Source organism: Oncorhynchus masou, chromosome 30 (genome assembly GCF_036934945.1).
Source record: "Oncorhynchus masou masou isolate Uvic2021 chromosome 30, UVic_Omas_1.1, whole genome shotgun sequence".
NCBI lineage: Eukaryota > Metazoa > Chordata > Actinopteri > Salmoniformes > Salmonidae > Oncorhynchus > Oncorhynchus masou.
In genome coordinates, this window is record NC_088241.1 from 21,846,208 (window position 1) to 21,869,235 (window position 23,028).

General features: G+C 41.1%; 1 protein-coding gene and 1 long non-coding RNA gene across 2 annotated transcripts; one reads left to right on the forward strand and one right to left on the reverse strand.

Moving 5' to 3' along the window:
* Positions 1-241: 241 nt before the first annotated feature.
* Positions 242-8,668, forward strand: LOC135522344 (uncharacterized). The gene is made up of 2 exons (XR_010452676.1): positions 242-317; positions 7,163-8,668. It is a non-coding gene; the product is annotated as an uncharacterized LOC135522344 (long non-coding RNA).
* LOC135522342 (serine/threonine-protein kinase Nek8-like) lies at positions 2,905-15,461 on the reverse strand. Its single transcript, XM_064948494.1, has 5 exons — positions 15,390-15,461; positions 10,022-10,167; positions 4,872-5,010; positions 4,575-4,682; positions 2,905-4,388 (listed from the first exon to the last, which is right to left on the reverse strand). Exons 2-5 carry the CDS (start codon positions 10,165-10,167, stop codon positions 3,156-3,158), a joined length of 1,626 nt encoding a protein of 541 aa, XP_064804566.1. The 5' UTR covers positions 15,390-15,461; the 3' UTR covers positions 2,905-3,155.
* Between the last annotated feature and the right edge of the window lie 7,567 nt (positions 15,462-23,028).

The window sequence follows — 23,028 nt, forward strand, 5'->3', positions numbered from 1 at the left end:
CCTTCAGAAAGTATTCATACCCCTTGATTTATTCCACATTTTTGTGTTACAGCCTGAATTTAAAATTGATTAAATTGAGATTTGTTACTGGTCTACACACAATACCCCATGTCAAAGTGGAATTATGTTTTTTGAAATGTTTACAAATTAATTAAAAATTATAAGCTATAATATCTTGAGTCAATAAGTATTCAACCCCTTTGTTATGGCAAGCCTAAATAGCGTCAAATAACGTGAGAGAGAAACATTGGATGTCTGATAGCTGTGCATGTGGTTGCATGCTGACATAGGGATAGATGGCCTTCCACTGACTGCAGGTATGTTGAGGTTTGTGTGTGCGCTACTATCTGATCTAGGAATCTCGTGGATGACCTGCTTCACTATGTAGTCTATGTCTTTACCTTTTCTACTCCATATGATGCCTGGTTATGCATGACACACAGACCCTGTATTAGATGAGTGGGATGTACAGAGATCCACACACAGACCACCATAGCATGACTTCACATTTCAGTTTCCTGAAGCATGCTAAAGCGTATGCTTGTGTAGTGATTTGTAAGACGTATGCTACATGTACTATACAGTATGTACCTTTAATCACTTCATGCCATGGTTTATTATCATATCGTGATATCGTATTATCATGTCTGTATGTGTGCTCTTTGGCTTCAGTCGATGTTGAACTTGACTTTCACTCCATTATGATGTGGATATAATGTCCAGGGTGTCTGCGTCAGAAGATGGAGCTCACTGAGAATGTGATACTTCTGATTTAATTTCTCTTCTCTCAATGAAGCCTGCACAGTCCAGAGTGACTTTATACCATGATTAATTAACAAAATGATTACTCAAACATCATTGAAGTTCCTCCTGACGGGATGAAGTGGATGAACTGTGTGTTAACAGTCTTGCAAAAGGTTATTTTGAACACTGTTGTTGTAAAGAGGATAACACAGTCATTTTCATAAATATATGCTTTTATTCTTAAGAGTAAAAAAAATGTAACAACTTTTTGTCTTAGATGATACCAAACAAATGCTTATTATTATAGTACCAGTCAAAAGTTTGGACAACTTACTCATTCAATGGTTTTTACCTTTATCTTTTACTATTTTCTAGGATAATAGTGAAGACATCAAAACTATGAAATAACACATATGGAATCATGTAGGGACCAAAAAAAGCGTTAAACAAATAAAAATCTATTTTTTATTTGAGATTCTTCAAAGTAGCTGCACTTTGCCTTGATGACAGCTTTTCACACTTGGCATTCTCTCAACCAGCTTCTTGAGGTAGTCACTTGGAAAGCATCTCAGTTAACAGATGTGCCTTGTTAAACGGCAGGAAAGAAATTCCACAAATTAATGCGTTTGAGCAGTTGTGTTGTGACACGGTAGGTGTGGTATATTTGGTTAAATGACCAAGTCCATATTACGGAAGGAACAGTTCAAATAAGCAAAGAGAAAGGACAGTCCATCATTACTTTAAGACATAAAGGTCAGTCAATACGGAACATTTCAAGAACTTTGAAAGGTTCTTCATGTGCAGTCAGTCGCAAAAACCATCAAGCGCAATGATGAAACTGGCTTGCAGGAAAGGAAGACTCAGAGTTATCTCTGCTGCAGAGGATAAGTTCATCAGAGTTAACTGCACCTCAGATTGCAGCCCAAATAAATGCTTCACAGAGTTCAAGTAACAGACACATCTCAACATCAACTGTTCAGAGGAGACTGTGTGAATCAGGCCTTCATGGTCAAATTCCTGCAAAGAAACCATTACTAAAGGACACCAATAAGAAGAAGGGACTTGCTTGGGCCAAGAAACATGAGCAATGGATATTAGACTGGTGGAAATCTGTCCTTGGTCTAACGAGTCCAAATTTTAGACTTTTGGTTCCAACCGTCATGTCTTTGTAAGACGCAGAGTCGGTGAACTGATGATCTCTGCATGTGTAGTTCCCACTGTGAAGCATGGAGGAGGAGGTGTGATGGTGTGTGGGGGTGCTTTGCTGGTGACACTGTCTGTGATTTATTTGGAATTCAAGGCACACTTAACCCGCATGGCTACCACAGCATTCTGCAGCAATACACCACCCCATCTGGTTAGCAATTAGCGGGACTATCATTTGTTTTTCAACGGGACAATGACCCGACACACCTCCAGGCTGTGTAAGGGCTATTTGACCAAGAAGGAGGAGAGCGATGGAGTGCTACATCAGATGACCTGGCCTCCATAATCACCCGACCTCAACCAAATTGAGATGGATTGGGATGAGTTAGACCGCAGAGTGAAGGTAAAGCAACCAACAAGTGCTCAGCATGTGTGGGAACTCCTTCAAGACTGTTGGAAAAACATTCCAGGTGAAGCTGGTTGAGAGAATGCCAAAGCTGTCATCAAGGCAAAGGGTGGCTACTTTGAAGAATCTCAAATATAAAATAGATTTTGATTTGTTTAACACTTTTTTGGTTGTTACATGATTCTTTGTGTTATTTCAAAGTATTGATGTCTTCACTATTATTCCTCAATGTAGAACATAGTAAATAGAAAAGATAAACCCTTGAATGAGTTGGAGTGGCCACACTTTTGACTGGTACTGTATGTACACAGTCAAATGTATGATATAGAACTAAAGAGTCAACTGATTTGCAACAAGGATGAGATTCCCAAAACAGAAAGTTTTCAAAAACATTCACAGATAGTTATTTGACTCCAGGTGCCTCTGTACACTGTCACCTAACCAGTTGTGCAACATTGTAGCCATACTGTAACATGATGTAGCATTAGAAGAAGTGATAGTACATTCAAGATCATCCCTAAATCCTTACTCAACCTTAACTCACTCAAAGGTTTCCTTCTTACCAGTGCAAGAAAACTTTTGTTGTTAATAGTCTTTTTCGGGGGGGGGTCTCACGTTGTGGGATATTGTGCCACTTTGTTTTTAGGCACAGTACATCTGGTATAGTTTCATTGGACGTTAGAATTCTTACATTAGTTTGTCCCATCTCCCAAATATACTCTTCCCCTTCTCCATAAAAATGTCAGACTTTTACAATGAAGGATATAAGGGGAGTGACCATAGTCAAATCAACTCCCAACTATTTCAGAAGCAGAGTCAAATCAACTCGCAACTATTTCACAAACTCTCAATAACCTACTTATGACTTGTTGTTAAACATCACATCCTCAAACTTGACTATCCTCCCTCCTTCAGTCTCCACCTCCTTTTGCTCCCATGTCTCCACTTCCCCATTCCTTTGCTCATAACGGCGGATTCGCACCTTGCCCGTTGTTGGGAGTGGGCATGGGAGACCCTTCATGGCCTCTTCGTAGAGAAGCTGTTTCATGACATCTTGACTGGGTTGAACCATGCCTGATGGAACCAGTGTATTACCCTTGTCTACCTTCGGAAGGGGAGATGATGAGTTCTTGACTTCAGGATTTGGAGAGGCTGCACGCTCCCATCTTGACGGGGAAGGTGAACGCTGTACGGGTTGTGGTTGCAGTGTCGCCTTGACCTCAGTCTTTGGCAGGGCTGCACGCTCCCACCTTGACGGGGAAGGTGAACGCTGTACGGGTTGTGGTTGCAGTGTTGTCTTGACCTCAGTCTTGACCTCAGTCTTTGGCAAGGCTGCACGCTCCCACCTTGACGGGGAAGGTGAACGCTGTACGGGTTGTGGTTGCAGTGTTGTCTTGACCTCAGTCTTGACCTCAGTCTTTGGCAAGGCTGCACGCTCCCACCTTGACGGGGAAGGTGAACGCTGTACGGGTTGTGGTTGCAGTGTTGTCTTGACCTCAGTCTTGACCTCAGTCTTTGGCAAGGCTGCACGCTCCCATATTGATGGAGAAGGTGCTCGCACAGGAGCTCGCACTAGCGTCTTGACCTCAGGCCTTGGTGAGGCTGCGCACTCAGCTCTTGATAGAGGGAGTGATTGCTGTACAGGAGCTTGAGGACGTGGCAATGTGACTTTTATCTCAGTGTGAGGAAAGGGTGTCGGAAGATGTCCTCTTTGTTGTTCCTCGGTGTTGCCACTTCCCACTGCCTTTCGTATCTCTGGCATGATCCCGGCCATGGTGGCTCGCACTGTGGGGTCACTCTGCACCATCCTACAGACAGCGTTACAGTACTGCTGTCCTTGGAGACTGAGGATCTCATGGATCTTAGCCGGACAGACACTGGGGGTGTGCAGCCTGACTCTGGCACAGAGTTCAGCAATGATTTTACCGATAGCCCACACGTCCGAACGCTGGTCTCGGTGGCCCCGCCTCTGCAGGACCTCAGGTGGAGAGTAGGCCTCGTTGCCCATATCCACGGCAGAATTTAGGCCATTACGGAAGAATTTGGCCAGTCCCATATCAATGATCACAGCTCTGTGAGTGTCATGCTCTACCTGGAAGAGATCATTTGAAAGGGATGGAAAAATATAGTTTTATATCTAATCGAAGCATTTAGCGTGATAATGCTAAATAATTTAGCGTCCTTTATTCCCAATAACAGATGAACTACTGCTTCGGAAGTTTTGCATAATTAATGAAGAACATTAAAACAACAAAACCCATTATAATGCCTGTCTCACCATGATGTTCTCAGGCTTGAGGTCTTGATGGACGATATCTTTGCTGTGTAGGTGAAGCAGTCCTTCACACATGCCTGCGATGATGGTGGCCTTTATAGATAGAGTTAACTGTGGGAGATCAAAGGCTTTCATTACCAACTGATGAGTTAACTTGCAATTTTTTGTGATAATGTTTGGAACACCCCCTGAAAATCCTGTAGGCTTAGATATTTATTTATCAAATATAAGTTTTTCTGTGAAATTCATCAACACTGTCACATGTGTGTTTGGTGGCAGCAGGGGGATCCATAGACCTACCTGTATTTTAGATTTTTGTGATTTGAAGATGGTTGTCTCCAGTTCCTCTCCAAAGATGAACTCCATGGGGATGATCCACTTTGAGTCCTTGAGTGTTGGATTACCCAGAAGCTTCACTATGTTAGGATGAATCGCTTTACTGGAGTCCCAGATCACAGACAAAGTGTGAAAGAAAATGGGGAGAAAGAGTTGAGGGCATTGGAGTCTACAGACAGCACAACTAATCACTTCTGTAGTGACCTTCATCAGCACCATCTCTCCTATAGCAAAGCAGTCCAAGAAGAGACCTTCTTTTCCCCTTTTGTTTCTCCTAGCCACAAATTATCTCTCTTTAACACCAAAATGAGACTACGACCATTTTCTTACATTTCAAAATGTCTACTAACCTCTACAGGATCGGTTGGTCCCCGCGGATGGTTGAGCTAATGTAGGCTAATGCGATTAGCATAAGGTTGTAAGTAACAAGAACATTTCCCAGGACATAGACATATCTGATATAGGCAGAAAGCTTAAATTCTTGTTAATCTAACGGCACAGTCCAATTTACAGCAGCTGTTACAGTGAAATAATACCATGCTATAGTTCGAGGAGAGTGCACAGTTAGGAACTTATTAATAAACCATTTAGGCACATTTGGGCAGTCTTGGTACCAAATTTTGAACAGAAATGAAATGGTTCATTGGATCAGTCTAAAACTTTGCACATACATTGCTGCCATGTATTGTGCTGGAATAATACATAATGGCCTTTCTCTCGCATGCTTTTTTCTTTGTATTATCTTTTACCAGATCTAATGTGTTTTATTCTCCTATATTAATTTCAGATTTCCACAAACTTTAAAGTGTTTCCTTTCAAATGGTATCAAGAATATGCATATCCTTGCTTCAGGCCCTGAGCTACAGGCAGTTAGATTTGGGTATGTCATTTTAGGTGAAAATTGAAAAAGGGGGTGGATCCTTAAGAGCTTTTAAGAGAAACAACCACATACACTATATAAACACAAAATTATATGGACACTCCTTCAAATTATTGGATTTGGTCATGTCAGCTACACCCAGTGCTGACAGGTGTATAAAATTGAGCACACAGCCATGCAATCTCAATAGACACTCTTTGGTAGTAGAATGGCCTTACTGAAGAGCTCAGTGACTTTAACGTGGCACCGTCATAGGATGCCACCTTTCCAACAAGTCAGATGGTCAGATTTCTGCCCTGCTAGAGCAGCCCCGTGCAAATGTAAGTGCTGTTATTGTGAAGTGGAAATAACAATGGCTCAGCCAGGAAGTGGTAGGCCTAACAAACTCACAGAACGGGATTGCTGAGTGCTGAAGCGCGTAGCATGTAAAAATCGTCTGTCCTCGGTTGCAACACTCTCTACCGAGTTCCAAACTGCCTCTGGAAGCAATAGAAGCAACATCAGCATAATAACTTGTTAGTCAGGAGCTTCAAGAAATGGGTTTCCATGGACGGGCAGCTGCACAAAGCCTAAGATCACCTTGTGCAATGCCAAGCGTCAGCCTGAGTGGTTGGACTCGCTGGAGCAGTGTAAACGCGTTCTCTGGAGTGATGAATCACGCTTCACCATCTGGCAGTTCGATGGACAAATCTGGTTTTGGCGGATGCCAAGAGAGCACTACCTGCCTCAAATGCATAGTGCCATCTGTAAAATTTGGTGGAAGAAGAATAATGGTCTGGGGCTGTTTTTATGGTTCAGGCTAGGCCCCTTAGTTCCAGTGAAGGGAAATATTAACTCTGCAGCAAAGAATGACATTCTAGACGATTCTGTGCTTCTAACTTTGTGGCAACAGTTTGGGGAAGGACCTTTCTTTTTTCAGCATGACAATGCACCAATGCACAAAGCGAGGGCCATACAGAAATGGTTCATCATCTTGTGGAAAGGCTTTCCAGAAGAGTGGAGGCTGTTATAGGGGGGGACCAACTCCATAATAATGCCCATGATTTTAGAATCAGATTTTCGACGAGCAGTCAAGCTGTCATCAAGGAAAGGGTGGCTAATTTGAAGAATCTCAAATCTAAAATACATTTTGAAATGTTTAACACTTTTTTGCTTACTACATGATTTCATGTGTTATTTCATGGTTTTGATGTCTTCACCCTTATTCTACAATGTAGAAAATAGTAAAAATAAAGAAAAACCCTTGAATGAGTAGGTGTTTCCAAACTTTTGACTGGTATTGTCTATCTTTTTTTCTATTCATTATGATCACAATATTTAATGTGGCAACTTTTGTTTAATCTAAACCCTCTTTCTGTCGTTGTGTTTCTGTCAGACATTCCAGATACAGCGCTGGGCCGTTGACCGGCTGAGGCTACCCTCCCCAGAACATGTTGCCCTCGTCCTCCTCTGCTGTCTCCTCCTCAGTGGGGGCATACAAAGATCCCCTTTATCTGGAGGACCCCCATGCACCTTCTGAAGACCCCTATCACAGGGGTCACCCACCTACTGCACCCTTCCGTTCTAACAAGCCCCCTGCTCTACCCCGCATATCCTAACGCTGGAGGGGCTGGACAGCACATGGCACAGCACCCTGCAATACCTTCTCCACCCCTTGCACCCCAGGCCGACAGAGACAGAGAGTGGGACAGCGACTCAGGTGGGATTGTCTCTAGAAGGTGATCTTACCAGGAGGCCAAGTCTTCCTCTAAGTATTCCCGCCACTCAGAGCGAGAGAGAGGGGAAAGGGTCTACAGATGAGTCAGCTTGGGCTACAGAGACCACGGTAGACCCTGTAACCACTACTCACACAACCACAGCAGCTACCACAGTCATATATTTGTGCTATTTGTGAATAGTGTGAAGTAAAATTCAGAGTTATATCGATACAAGATGTGAATATCAGTGACAAAAAGGCTTTGCAGTGGTATCGTGATACTTTCACATACATTGTTTTGTGGGTAATATTTTGGCATCAGGACAACCCCAATAGTGATGTGGCAAAAACATTATACAGTTACATATCAGGATATTATCTTTGACACTATATTGAATCGTTATGAAAATGCCACAATATTATTTTTTTGCGCTAGTTGGCTGTACCTGCACAAAAAGGGATTACATTTGTTTTCGGCATTTATTTCTATGACGGATCAAAACTTCTTTTCTCATGGCTCACTCGTCTCACTGTAGCAGACGTATGGTCATGTTTGGAACATTGAATCACAATAAAATCACAGTATGGAATTGCAATACATATAGAATAGTGAGAATCGCAAAACACATCGTATCGTCACCAAAGTATCACGATAATAATGTATTGTCACTAGCAATTCCCAGCCCTAAACCCTAATACATTATGTAATTTCATATGGGTTAAGCTGCATTTCAGTTGAACTCCAGGTCCATTTTGACACATGTAAGATTTTTGCAATCATTTTCAGTATTTATAACAGAGTTTCACTAGGTGTGGAGGTGGTACAGTTTGCACAACTTATGAGCTGGTATGTGCTGACTGACAGCTTTTTAGGCAGCTCCCCCAGGCATTTGCAGGGAGTTTTACACTTTGGCTTTGTCTAAATGGGGTGGTGAAACGTTTGTGGTTTACCCAATAAATTACTGGGAGCCTGTATATAGTGTTTAACTCTCTTTATGTTTTAATAGAATGCAGTTTACTTGCCCGTTAGTCAGCACCTATACTAACTTTTTTGGTGGTGGTGTGCGCCAGCTCCTATTTTCTGTGTGGGGTTAATGACAGCACTTTCAATTTCACACCATTTTTTTTTACTATTTTGTTATTTTACAAGCAATACGACTTTGTATTAAAAGCAATCTAACCTCTTCCCAGTCACTTTTTTGGGGTATTTTTTAGTTCATTAAACATCAAAGTAGTTAACATTTAAAGAATGTGTTGTTGTGAAACTTGAGTGTGTCTAATGCATGCACATTTATAGAATGTATACAGTTAAAGTCGGAAGTTTACATACACTTAGACGGAACCCAAACCGGATGCGAGCCTGCGCTGTCGTGCATAAATTTATTTTGTCCCCCTACACCAAACGCGATCACGACACGCATGTTAAAATATCAAAACGGGCCTCCCGGGTGGCGCGGTGGTTAAGCGCCAGCTGTACCCTCAGAGACTCTGGGTTCGCGCCCAGGCTCTGTCGTAACCGGCCGCGACCAGGAGGTCCATGGGGCGACGCACAATTGGCCTAGCACAATTGGCCTCGGGAGGGGTTGGCCGGTAGGGATGTCCCTGTCTCATCGCGCACCAGCGACTCCGGACGCAGTGCACGCTAACCAGGTCGCCAGGAGCACGGTGTTTCCGACACATTGGTGCGGCTGGCTTCCAGATTGGATGCGCGCTGTGTTAAGAAGCAGTGCGGCTTGGTTGGGTTGTGTTTCGGAGGACGCATGGCTTTCGACCTTCCTCTCTCCCGAGCCCGTACGGGAGTCGTAGCGATGAGACAAGCTAGTAGCTACTAAAAAAACACGAAAACAGGGTAAAAATAATTTTAAAAAAGATATACTATACTGATATACAGTAATAGTATAAATAATTTAGCAAACTTATATTTTATTTACAGAAAGTCACCTGCACAACATTCAGACATCATGTGTGTTTAGGGAGTCCGCCAGATCAGAGGTAGTAGGGATGACCAGGTTGATAAGTGCATAAATCCCTTCCTGCTAAGCATTCAAAATATGGGAAAATGTATGGAGTAAAAAGTACAATATTTTCTTAAGGAATGTAGTGAAGTAAAAGTAGTCAAAAATATAAATAGTAAAGTACAGATAACCCAAAAAACTACTTAAGTAGTACTGTGAAGTGTTTTTACTTAAGTACTTTACATCACTGTGTATATATCTCCTTGATGCTCAAAAAAGCTTGTTTGGCGCAATAAATGAGACATTAATGAGCTCATGTGGAGACAATGATAAGATCTCATCTATTTCTCATGCTTCTCAAATGGAAGACTCAATTCAAGCTCATTTGTCTCCTGAAGATTTCAAGAATGAATTCTCTTAGGATAAACAGTTCAGATTTAAGGGATCACTAAATTATACAAAATTGAGATCTCCCATTTTTCTTCAGAGATTAAAAAAAGACCACTGATCAAAATACTTTCCCTCTGGGCTGATATCACCTTTTAGCAACATACCATGATAGCACATTGTCTGTCATACTCACTTGTATACTTGACACTCTCTCTCCAGGTCTCTCCTATTGATTAAGTGTTGTGGCACCTTCTTGATTGCAGCCCAGGTGTCATTGTACTTCTCCTTGTATACCTTCCCAAACGAGCCAGCAGCAAGAGTTTTGGTGGAGTACGCCATCTAGGGGTTTGGTGGGGAGTGGGCAGTGAGGTCAAGATCAGAAATGAGAAAAATGTTGACCAAAAACGACTAAAGCATTCACCTCTACATAGCATTTGTTATAGTACTGGTGTTAGGGTAAGTACCTGTAAGTACACCCTACAGAGTCAATTCTCTCAAAGTTACAAAGACAAAGAGAGAATTCTAAGATTATAATGGAGTGGGAGAGAAGGATGTGTCTGTTGACTAGGAACTAAAGCAAACAGTGTTGCAACCGTCCAAAATAGTAGGCTGTTTGAGTATGTGAAAAAGTAAAGTTTAATAGTAAGCAACATTTTGAAAATCGATTATACTTTAAATGCCTAGATGTCATACTCATTTGGGCTTTGACAAATCAATTACAGTGCCTTGCGAAAGTATTCGGCCCCTTGAACTTTGCGACCTTTTGCCACATTTCAGGCTTCAAACATAAAGATATAAAACTGTATTTTTTTGTGAAGAATCAACAACAAGTGGGACACAATCATGAAGTGGAACGACATTTATTGGATATTTCAAACTTTTTTAACAAATCAAAAACTGAAAAATTGGGCGTGCAAAATTATTCAGCTCCTTTAAGTTAATACTTTTTAGCGCCACTTTTTGCTGCGATTACAGCTGTAAGTCACTTGGGGTATGTCTCTCTTCAGAGTTTACAGAAATTAATCAAATTGGAAATAAGCTATTATATAAAATAGCTATTATCAGGCTGGTTAAAGCATGTATGTCTGTTGAATTTAGAAAAATCTACCCGCACTCGGTCCCACCCCACCTACTCAGCCAATCAGGAGTCACTACTACACTGTGGCGGTGGCATATGGCATACTTTTTACTAAATGGTATGTACTAAATAGTATGCAACGATGAGTACAAAGTATGCAGTTTAAGCACAGCTGAAGTCAGAAATGTACATACACCTTAGCCAAATACATTTACACTCAGTTTTTCACAATTCTTGACATTTAATCATAGTAAAAATTCCCTGTCTTAGGTCAGGATCACCACTTTACTTAAAGAATGTGAAATGTCAGAATAATAGTAGAGAGAACGATTTATTTCAGATTTTATTTCTTTCATCACCTTCCCAGGAGGTCAGAAGTTTACATACACTCAATTAGTATTTGGTAGCATTGCCTTTAAATTCTTTAACTTGGGTCAAACGTTTCAGGTAGCCTTCCACAAGCTTCCTACAATAAGTTTGGTGAATTTTGGCCCATTCCTCCTGACAGAGCTGGTGTAACTGAGTTAGGGTTGTAGGCTTCCTTGCTCGCACACGCTTTTTCAGTTATGCCCACAAATGTTCTATAGGATTGAGGTCAGGGCTTTGTGATGGCCACTCCAATACCTTGACTTTGTTGTTGTTAAGCCATTTTGCCACAACTTTGGAAGTATGCTTGGTGTCATTGTCCATTTGGAAGACCCATTTGCGACCAAGCTTTAACTTCCTGACTGATGTCTTGAGATGTTGCTTCAATATATCCACATAATTACCCATCCTCATGATGCCATCTATTTTGTGATGTGCACCAGTCCCTCCTGCAGCAAGGCCCCTCCACAACATGATGCTGCCACCTCCATGCTTCACAGTTGGGATGGTGTTCTTCGGCTTGCAAGCCTCCCCCTTTTTCCTCCATACATAACGATGGTCATTATGGCCAAACAGTTCTATTTTTGTTTCATCAGACCAGAGGACATTTCTCCAAAAAGTACCATCTTTGTCCCCATGTGCAGTTGCAAACCGTAGTCTGTCTTTTTTATGGCGATTTTGGAGTAGTGGCTTCTTCCTTGCTGAGCGGTCTTTCAGGTTATGATGATATAGGACTCGTTTTACTGTGGATATAGCTACTTTTGTACCCGTTTCCTCCAGCATCTTCACAGGGTCCTTTGCTGTTGCTCTGGGATTGATTTGAAGTTTTAGCACCAAAGTATGTTCATATCTAGGAGACAGAACGAGAGAAATCACACATCTCCTTCCATCTACTTGTAGAGGTCTACACATTTTTTTCTGACGTCTTGGCTGATTTCTTTTGATTTTCCCATGATGTCAAGCAAAGAGACACTGAGGTTGAAGATCGGCCTTGAAATACATCCACAGGTACACCTCCAATTGACTCAAATTATGTCAATTAGCCTATCAGAGGCTTCTAAAGCCATGATGACGTTTTCTGGACTTTTCTAAGCTGTTTAAAGGCACAGTCAACTTTGTGTATGTGAACTTCTGATCCACTGGAATTGTGATACAGAGAATGGTAAGTGAAATAATCTGTCTGTAAACAATTGTTGGAAAAATGACTTGTGTCACGCACAAAGTAGATGTCTTAACCGACTTGCCAAAACTATAGATTGTTAACAAGAAATTTGTGGAGTGGTTGAAAAATTAGTTTATGGCTCCAACCTAAGTGTATGTAAACTTCCGACTTCAACTGTATGTAGTATGGGTATCTGGACAATTTCAGTTGCTCATATAGTAAGGTGGAAATTTGGTTAATTCTAAACTGGTATTCTAAACCATTCAAAACCAACCAACTATAATTGAGGTACTCCCAGATAGAGCAGTACCCTATTTATGCCAGCTGGGTAAAATTGTCAAACACGTTATTTCCTACTCTACACAGGAACAAAAAGTCCCATCCTGTGTTGTGTGCCATCCATTTGTCATTCATTTGTATAGTAACAATATGCACTGAGTGTACAAAACTGCTCTTTTCATGACAGACTGACCAGGTGAAAGCTATGATCTCGAGGTCGACTGTTAAATCCACTTCAAATCAGTGTAGATGAAGGGGGAGAGACAGGTTAAAGATTTTTTTTTAGCATTGACACAAATGAGACATGAATTGTGTATGTGTGCCATTCAGAGGGTGAATGGGCAAGATAAAATATGAAAGTGCCTTTGAAAGGGGTACGTTAGTAGGTGCCAGGTGCACCGGTTTGAGTGGTGTCAAAAACTGCAATGCTGCTGGGTTTTTCACACTCAACAGTTTCCCGTGTGTATCAAGAATGGTCCACCACCCAAAGGACATCCACACCTGTGGAAAGTATTGGAGTCAACATGGGACAGCATCCCTGTGGAACGCATTTGACACATTGTAGAGTCCATGCCCCGACGAATAGAGGCTGCTCTGAGGGCAAAAGGGGGTGAAACTCAGTAGGAAGGTGTTCCTAATGTTTTGTACACTCAGTGTAGATTATGATGTATAGGAGCAAAGCTGTCTGAGGGACAGACATCAATATAGGTAAATACCTTTTAGGTACCATTTGTGGCCTGCCATGAAATAGAGTATATTGTGGTCCCTATTTCTGTTCCCAACACTACAATTATTTGAAAAGATCTTATCTTGGGAGTGACCACACATTACAATAATGATTTCATAGCTCATGCTATTCAAGCAAAGAGGGAATTTCTAAACTATGAGCATGTACAGTGCATTTAGAAGGTATTCACACTCCTTAACTTGTTGTTGTGTTACAGCCTCAATTTTCACCCATCTACACACAATAGCCCATAATGACAAAGTGAAAACATGTTATTTTTTAATTTTGCAAATGTATTGAAAATGAAATACAGAAATACACATCTCTAAGTATTCACACCCTGGAGTAAATTCTTTGTAGAATAACATTTGACAGTGATTATAGCTGTAAGTCTTTCTTGGTCAGTCTCTAAGAGTTTTCCACACCTGGATTGTGCAACATTTGCCCATTATTCTTTTCAAAATTCTTCAAGCTCTGCCAAATTGGTTGTTGATAATTTCTAGACAACCATTTTAAGGTCTTGCCATAGAATTGCAAATAGATTTATGTCAAATCTGTAACTCAGCCACTCAGGAACATTCACTGTCTTCTTGGTAAGCAACTCCAGTGTATATCTGGCCTTGTGTTTTAGGTTATTGTCCTGCTGAAAGGTGAATGACTCTCCCAGTGTCTGGTGGAAAATAGATTGAACCAGGTTTTCCTCTAGAATTTTGCCATTCCATTTCTTTTTTATCCTGAAAAACTCCACAGTCCTTAAGCATACACATAACATGATGCAGCCACCACTATGCTTGAAAATATGTACTCAGTTTTGTGTTGTATTGGATTTGTCCCAAACAAAAACAAATCCACATATTTTGCGATATTACTTTAGTGCCTTGTTGCAAACAGGATGCATGTTTTGGAATATGTTTTATTCTGTACAGGCTTCCTTCTTTTAACTCCATCAATTAGGTTAATATTGTGAAGGAAATAAAATGTTGTTGATCCATCCTCAGTCATTTTCCCCTATTATAGCCATTGTTTTAAAGTCACCATTGGCTTCATGGTGAAATCTCTGAGCGGTTTCCTTCCTCTCCAGCAACTGAGTTAGGAAGGATGCCTGCATCTTTGTAGTGACTGGGAATATTGATACACCATCCAAAGTGTAACTAATAACTTCACCATGCTCAAAGGGATATTCACTGTCTGTTTTTTTTTTACCCAAATACCAATAGGTGCCCTTATTTGCGAGGCATTGGAAAACTTTCAGGGTCTTTGTGGTTGAATCTGTGTTGGAAATTCACTGTTTCACTGAGGAAACTTTCAGATAATTGTATGTGTGGGGTACAGAGATGAGGTCATTCAAAAATCATGTTAAACAATATTATTGCACACATAGTGAGTCAATGCAACTTATGTGACTTAAGTACATTTTTACTCCTGAACATAATTGAATAGTTATTGACTCAAGACATTTCACTTTTCATTTTTTTATCAATTGCAAAAATGTCAAAAAACATAAATCCACATTGACATTATGGAGTATTGTACGTAGAGCAGTGAAAAAAAAATCTAAATGAATCTATTTCAAATCCTGGCTGTAACACAACAACATTTTGCAAAAGTCAAGTGGTGAGAATACTTTCTAAAGGCACTATAAGTATGCAGAATATGAAAATGATTTCCCCCCCACCAATGTGCAGCTCTCCTGACATTGCTTTTACACAAATGGCCACATTGGGCAAATAACGCTGACACCTCTATAAACCGGATATAGATATGTTTTTAATGCCTCATGATAGGCAATAACATTTGCAATCCTCTCTAGTAGATACTTACACTAAATTTACATTCCCAATTTCCTTTGTTCTACTTTACAAAAGCAAAGTTGATTAACTTAATGCTTGTTATAAATGGGAAGTTAATCAAATACAGTTTATATCATCTTAAAATAAAAGCATCCTTACCTATAACACCGTCTATTTAGCTCAGGAATGGCTGCTGTCTTGCTGTGTCAGGTCTAAACATGAGAGAACACAGTTGTCTGTGTTTTTTTACATCTCCTCTGCCCCACCCCTAAAGTAGTCACGCCCCTTTATCTGGTGTCATGCTGTGATGAAACTGTTGGACAGCTTGCAAGGAAAGACATGTCTAAATAATGAACTAATTGCTCGTACCTGTTCCTGCTTGCTAAACTCTGCCCGGGACTCTGAGAAACTGATATAAGGCAGAGCCGAGAGCGCATGAAGGTCTTGACGGGGGAGCTGGTGCTTTGATGTATATTGGGCTCTTTAACCCTTGCAAGTTTCCGCAGTTTAAGTTTCAAGCTTTTTATGCCATGTGCACAAGTACAGTGAAATGCCTTTCTTGCAAGCTCCAAACCCAGCAATGTAGTAATCAATATCAATGTAGCACAAAACATTTAATATGGTAGAAAAACACACAATAAATAAAAATAAGAAATGAAAACAACTGGAGAAAGTAAGAAGCTATATACAGTTGAAGTCGGAAAATTACATACATTTATGTTGGAGTCATTAAAACTTGTTTTTCAACCACTCCACAAATTTCTTGTTAACAAGCTATAGTTTTGGCAAGTCAGTTAGGACATCTACTTTGTGCATGACACCAGTCATTTATCCAACAATTGTTTACAGAAATATTATTTCACTTATCATTCACTGTATCACAATTCCAGTGGGTCAGAAGTTTACATAATCTTAAATTGACTGTGCCTTTAAACAGCTTAGAAAATTCCAGAAAATGATGTCATGGCTTTAGAAGCTTCTGACATCATTTAAGTCAATTGGAGGTGTACCTGTGGATGTATTTCAAGGCCTACCTTCAAACTCAGTGCCTCTTTGCTTGACATCATGGGAAAATCAAAAGAAATCAGCCCCAAAATTTGTAGACCACCACAAGTCTGGTTCATCCTTGGGAGCAATTTCCACACGCCTGAAGGTACCACGTTCATCTGTACAAACAATAGTACGCAAGTATAAACACCATGGGACCACGCAGTCATCATACCGCTCAGGGAGGAGACGCAGTCGGCCTCCTAGAGATGAACATACTTTGGTGCGAAAACTGCAAATCAATCCCAGAACAGCAAAGGACCTTGTGAAGATGCTGGAGGAAACAGGTACAGAAGTATCTGTATCCACAGTAAAAACATGTCTAAAATCGACATAACCTGAAAGGCCGCTCAGCAAGGAAGAAACCACTGCTCCAAAACCGCCATAAAAATGCCAGACTACGGTTTACAACTGCACATAGGGACAAAGATCGTAGTTTTTTTGTAGAAATGTCCTCTGGTCTGATGAAACAAAAATAGAACAAAAATAGAACTTTCACATTCTTAAAATAACGTGTTGATCTTAACTGACCTAAGATGGGGAATTTTTACTAGGATTAAACGTCAGGAATTGTGAAAAACTGAGTTTAAATGTGTTTGGCTAAGGTGTATGTAAACTTCAGACTTCAACTATACATGGGTAGTTTCTATACCATACTTACGATGTAGTGATAGAGGTATATATGTATAGGGGTAAGGTGACTAGGCATCAGGACATATACTAAAACGGAGTAGCAGCAGTGTAAATTAGGATTGTATGTGAGTGTGTGCATGTTGGTAGATGCAGTATTTTATTAGAGGAGCAGTGAACCTCCACTGTGGGGACAATGTCGCCGATGCATTTACTTATGAAGCTGATGACAGAGGTGCTTAGCTTGTCGTTGTTATCTGCGGAATCTCAGAACATATTCCAATCAGCGCTAGCAAAGCAGTCCATAATCTCTGTTTCTGATTACCATTTCTCAACGGAGCGAGTCACAATCGGATTTGCCAAAGGTCAGTGCTATCCAACGTCCTTGGAACGTCCCTACCCTAAACCCTCACCTTAACCATAACCCTTAATCTTTTTAAATTTCAACTTCTAATGGGGTAGGAATGTCCCAAGGATCCCAGATAATTATTTGAGCCTAATTCAGATAATGCATGTCATCACTAGATACCTAGCGCTTGCCCGCTTCATAGCAAGCTGCTCTATCCGCACTGCATGATTGGTGAAGTAATTTAATGTTCAAATTAAATGTAAAAATCCGATTTCAAAGGTTTGAAATGGTTCTGTTCAGAACAAAATGATTGGAAAATAATTTTGGGTTCCAACACCTGCATAAGACAGAAGGTTACTGAAAGGGATACTTCAAGATTTTGGCAAGAAAGCCCTTTATCTACTTACCCAGAGTCAGATGAACTATGGATACATTTTTATAGTATGCTAGTAGATACTATAGACTTCCAGTCATTGTGCTGATGCTAGTTAGCATTGGCTCACGAAACTACCTCCAAATTCCTTCATACGGGATGCAGAGACATAAAAATGGTATCCTTGAGTTCATCTGACTCTGGGGAAGTAGATAATGGGCTTCATTGCCAAAATCCCATAGTTTCCCTTTAAGGCAAGATGAGTGGGCGTATAATGCGAATGTCTAGAAACCTACTTTTTAGCTACTTTGCAACTATTTAGCATGTTAGCTAACCCTTTCCCTAACCCTTTAACCTAACTCCTAAACCTAACCTTTAACTCTAGCCTAGCTAATGTTAGCCACCTAGCTAATGTTAGCGTTAGCCACCTAACTAACATTAGCCAAAACCAATTCTAAATTTGGAACATATCAAACGAATTGACATTCGTAACATGTCATACAAAATGTATGTATTCATTTGTGGATGTAAATCATCCCATCCCATACGAAACGTAACATATCATACTAATTGGAGTGTCCTGGATTTATGTTTAATCAAATTGATTTATAAAGGCCTTTTTACTTCAGGAGTTGTCACTAAGTGCATATACAGAAACCCAGCCTAAAACCGAAAAAGAGCAAGCAATGCAGATGTAGAAGCACGGTGCTAGGAAAAACTCCCTAGAAAAGGTAGGAACCAAGGAAGAAGCCTCGAGAGGAACCAGGCTGATGGCCATTCCTCTTCTGGCTGTGCTAAGAGTAAGAGTACATGACCATTAATGCCAGATCGTTTTTTCAAGATGTTCATAGATGACCAGCTGGGTCAAATAGGGTGGAACAAGACAGCACCTAAGGAGAAAATGTCAGTTGGACTTTCATAGTCGAGCATTCAGAGGTCAAGGTTGGGAGAGAGACACTCGAAACACCTGGTTCGGGACAAGGTCGCACGTTCAGTGAGCAGGTCAGGGTTCCATTGCAGCAGGCAGAACAACTGGATCAGCACACGGCCAGGTGGACTGGGGATGGGAATAGCCACGAGTCGTCAGGCCCTTCGAGACATGGTCCTAGGGCTCAAGTCCTCAGACAGAGAGACAGAGACAGAGAGAGACAGAGAATTACACCAGATAGTCCAGGTTGGATAGTGTGGTTTCTAGGAGTGCTAGCCCTCTCTACTGCTTCTGTAAATGGATCACGCTGCACCTAACGTGTTCTTTGACATGCAAATGAATTAACTTGAAGCTATATCAGTGATTTTTGGCTAAACAGAGCATGCTGCCAGCTGTATTGCACTCCTCGATTTGATTTAATCATGCTAAACCCGGTCATAGGTTGCTACATTTGTCTTCCCCATCTTGGTTTCCTGGATTCACAGTGATTAACCTGAAACCGAGTGTAGCCTAGCCTGTTTCTTCTACCCAGTTTGTTGTTGTAGCTTATTCAGTGCACCGCAGATGTGCATCTACTGCAGGGCCCAAAGATGTTGAAAACACACCCAGACCCCATGAGTGAGGGAAGAGGGGGTCCGTCAGCTGGAGAAGCGAAGTGTTTTTAAATGCAACATTTAAATGTTCAATGTTATATCTATGTCCCAGTTTGGCCATAGCCATTTAAAATTACAGCGTGGGTTACGAGGGGCGGGCAGAACAGTACTGCAGACTGTGTGGCTTAAAGTGGGCTGGGTTCTACATAGATTTACGATCACGTGTGGGACTTTTGGACCGTGTGCATTCAGCTCTCGTTTGTAGAGTTCTATTTGACGCTATCACTATCTAGTGGGTCTTTTGACCGTGTATTGAGCTAAACCCCTGTTTACATTGTAGTTGCATGCTTCCAGAGTGTTTTATACTCAGTTTCCCCTTTAACTGCATGTTTCACCTTTGTGCGCTTGTCACATTCTGCAGCGTGTTTCGCTTTCCTACCCGTGGTCCATTTCAGTGACACAGCTGCTTAATATGATTAGGGCGCTCATCTTGGGTCCACGCTGTCCTACGAATTGGTATTTTCTATTAAAGATCATTTGTTATAACTGTGTTGTTTGTTTGTTATATCTGTGTTGAGTGTCCAAGCCTCGGATGTAGCACTAAGCTACTCTGCTCAATCCAGTTCTTGTCCCACCTCTCAGGTGGTCCTCCAGATTTATTATAATACATAGAGAAAGTGTGACAGGAGTTGAGCCATGGATTCAAATGCGACATGATCAGCTGAATGTTTTTAAGGGACAAAAATGTTACATGATTCAGTTATTGACCATCCTAATGCTGCTGCTCTATAATACACACATACACTGCTGGGTTCTGTTCTTCACCCAATTAGGGGTATCTCTTGGTATCCCTTCATTAGTGCACATGACAACACTTTATGACTGCAATGAGCCTTTATTGTTATGTGCAGCCTAACTTGAAGAGTGACTAATAATCAGTGCCATCAGAAAGTATACAGACCGCTTGATTTTTCCCCCACATTTTGTTGTGTTACAGGTTGAATTGTAAAATGATTCAATTTAGATGTTTTTGCCACTGGCCTATACACAATAACCCATCATGTCAAAGTGGAATTATGTTTTCGATGTTTTCTTTCTTCAAATTGATTAAAAAAAAGAAAATCTGAATTGTCTTGGGTCAATAAGTATTCAACCCCTTCGTTATGGCAAGCCGAAATAAGTTCAGGAGTAAAAATGTGCTTAACAAGTCACATAATAAGTTGCATGGACGCACTCTTGTGCGTAATGACAGTGTTTTACATTATTTTAGAATGACTACCTCATCTCTGTACCCCACACATACAATTAACTTCATGGTGACTAATTCGAGTGGTGAATTTGAAACACAGATTCAACCACAAAGACCAGGGAGGGTTTCCAAAGCTTCGCAAAGAAGGGCACCTATGGGTAAAAATAAAAAAAGCAGACATTGAATATATCCCTTTAAACATTAAGTTATTAATTACACTTTGAATGGTTTATCAATACACCCAGTTACTACAAAGATACAGGAGTCCTTCCTAACTTGCGTGAGAGGAAGGAAACTGCTCAGGGATTTCACAATGAGGAAAATGGTGACTTGAAAACAGTTACAGAGTTTAATTGCTGTGATAGTTTTCTCCTGAGGATGGATCAACAACATTGTATTAACTCCACATTACTAACCTAATTGACAGAGTGAAAGCAGATAGCCTGTATAATACAAATATTCCAAAACAAGCATCCTGTTTGCAACAAGGCACTAAAGTAATACTGCAAAAACAAATGGCAAAGCACTTAACTTTGTCCTGAATACATGTTATGATTGGGGCAAATCAAAACTCTCAATGTGTTCAAGCATATTGGTGGTTGTGTCATGTTATGGGTATGCTTGTAATTGTTAAGGACTGGGGATTTTTTCAGGATAAAAAATAAACAGAATAGAGCTAAACACAGGTTAAACCCTAGAGGAAAACATGGTTCAGTCTGCTTTCCACCAGACAGACACTGGAAGATTAATTCACATTTCAGCAGGCCAGGCACAACTCCAACACCATCATTACGTTTGCCAATGACACAACAGTGGTAGGCCTGATCACCGACAACAATGACACAGCCTATAGGGAGGAGGTCAGAGACCTGGCTGTGTGGTACCAGGATAACAACCTCAACGTGATTAAGACAAAGGAGATGATTGTGAACTACAGGAAAAGGACGGCCGAGCACACCCCCATTCTCATCGACAGGGCTGTAGTCGAGCAGGTTGAGAGCTTCAAGTTCCTTGGTCCACATCACCAAGACAGACGTGAAGAGGGCACAACGCCTATTCCCCCTCAGGAGACTGAAAAGACTTGTCATGGGTCCTCAGCTCCTAACATTTTATTTACAGCTGCACCATCGAGAGCACCATACCATACCAGGCAGTGGTTGCATCACTGCCTGGTATGGTATGGGAACTGCTCGGCCTCCAGCTGCAAGGTACTACAGAGGGTAGTGTGTACGGCCCAGTACATCACTGGGGCGAAGCTTCCTGCCATCCAGGGCCTCTATACCAGGTGGTGTCAGTGGAAGGTCAAAAAAATGGTCAAAGACTTCAACCACCCTACTCATAGACTGTTCTCTCTGCTACCGCATGGAAAGCAGTACTGGAGCGTCAAGTATAGGTCCAAAAGGCTTCTAAACAGCTTCTACCCCCAAGCCATAAGACTCCTGAACAGCTAATCAAATGGCTTCCCAGACTATTTCATTGCTCACCCTCTTTTACGCTGCTGTTACTCTCTGTTTATTACCTATGCATAGTCACTTTAACTCTATCTATATGTACATATTATCTCAATTACCTCGACTAACCTGTGATCCTACAGATTGATACAGGTACACCCTGTATATAGCCTCGATACTGTTATTTTATTGCTGCTCTTTTATTATTTGTTACTTCTCTTTTTTACTTATCACTTATTTTTCTTAAAACTGCATTGATGGTTAAGGGCTTGTAAGTAAGTATTTCACTGTAAGGTCTACATACAGTGCCTTGCGAAAGTATTCGGCCCCCTTGAACTTTGCGACCTTTTGCCACATTTCAGGCTTCAAACATAAAGATATAAAACTGTATTTTTTTGTGAAGAATCAACAACAAGTGGGACACAATCATGAAGTGGAACGACATTTATTGGATATTTCAAACTTTTTTAACAAATCAAAAACAGAAAAATTGGCAAGCAATAAACATTTCAGAACACTATAGTTAAATTATTATCCATACACATTCAAAAATACTAGTCGAATAAGACAATGGAGAGATGACGAATATCGGCAAAGAGATTTATTTATAGACTAATACAAAATCAGTAGCGGATTTTGGTACGGGCGACATGGGTAGCCACCCAGGGCGTCATCTTGCCAGCGGAGGCACGGGGCGCCCCCCTAGTGCGGGCGCGGAAGGGGGGTTCGCCCAGGGCGCCATACAAGCCAGAACCGCCACATACACTTGGAACAAATAGCCAAACTAAGATCAGTGATCGGGGGGGGGATTCTGGCAGGGGGGAGATTTTCGGCACAACATCTGTATTGTCCGGTCCCGCATGTCTATTTCCTTGAAAGAAGGTTAAAGCATACTGTAGGCTGTACCTGACAACTGACACGTACTGGGCTCACTCAAACCTCGAAACAATGCTTATTAGTATCACAAAGCTGACTAAGTCTACATTCAAATATGTCATCTAACTTAACTTGTATGATTGTAATGTTCATTATCGTGCTCGGAATAGCCTATACCGCCTGCTAAGCTATTTCTGAACTTTGTAGATATGTTGCACGCAGAAGCCCGATAATTTTCCTCCGATAATACTGTCACAGAGGAAAGGTGAAAACTAACCCCATAAAGTTAGCATAGTCTTTGA

What these genes read in the sequence shown, in the direction of transcription:
- LOC135522342 (XM_064948494.1), bottom strand. Translation starts at nt 10,167, where the DNA reads ATGGCGTACTCCACCAAAACTCTTGCTGCTGGCTCGTTTGGGAAGGTA. An exon ending in CACAAAAATCTAAAATACAG is followed by an intron (nt 4,683 to 4,871) that starts GTAGGTCTATGG and finishes GATCTCCCACAG; the next exon opens with TTAACTCTATCTATAAAGGC. An exon ending in TCAAGCCTGAGAACATCATG is followed by an intron (nt 4,389 to 4,574) that starts GTGAGACAGGCA and finishes GATCTCTTCCAG; the next exon opens with GTAGAGCATGACACTCACAG.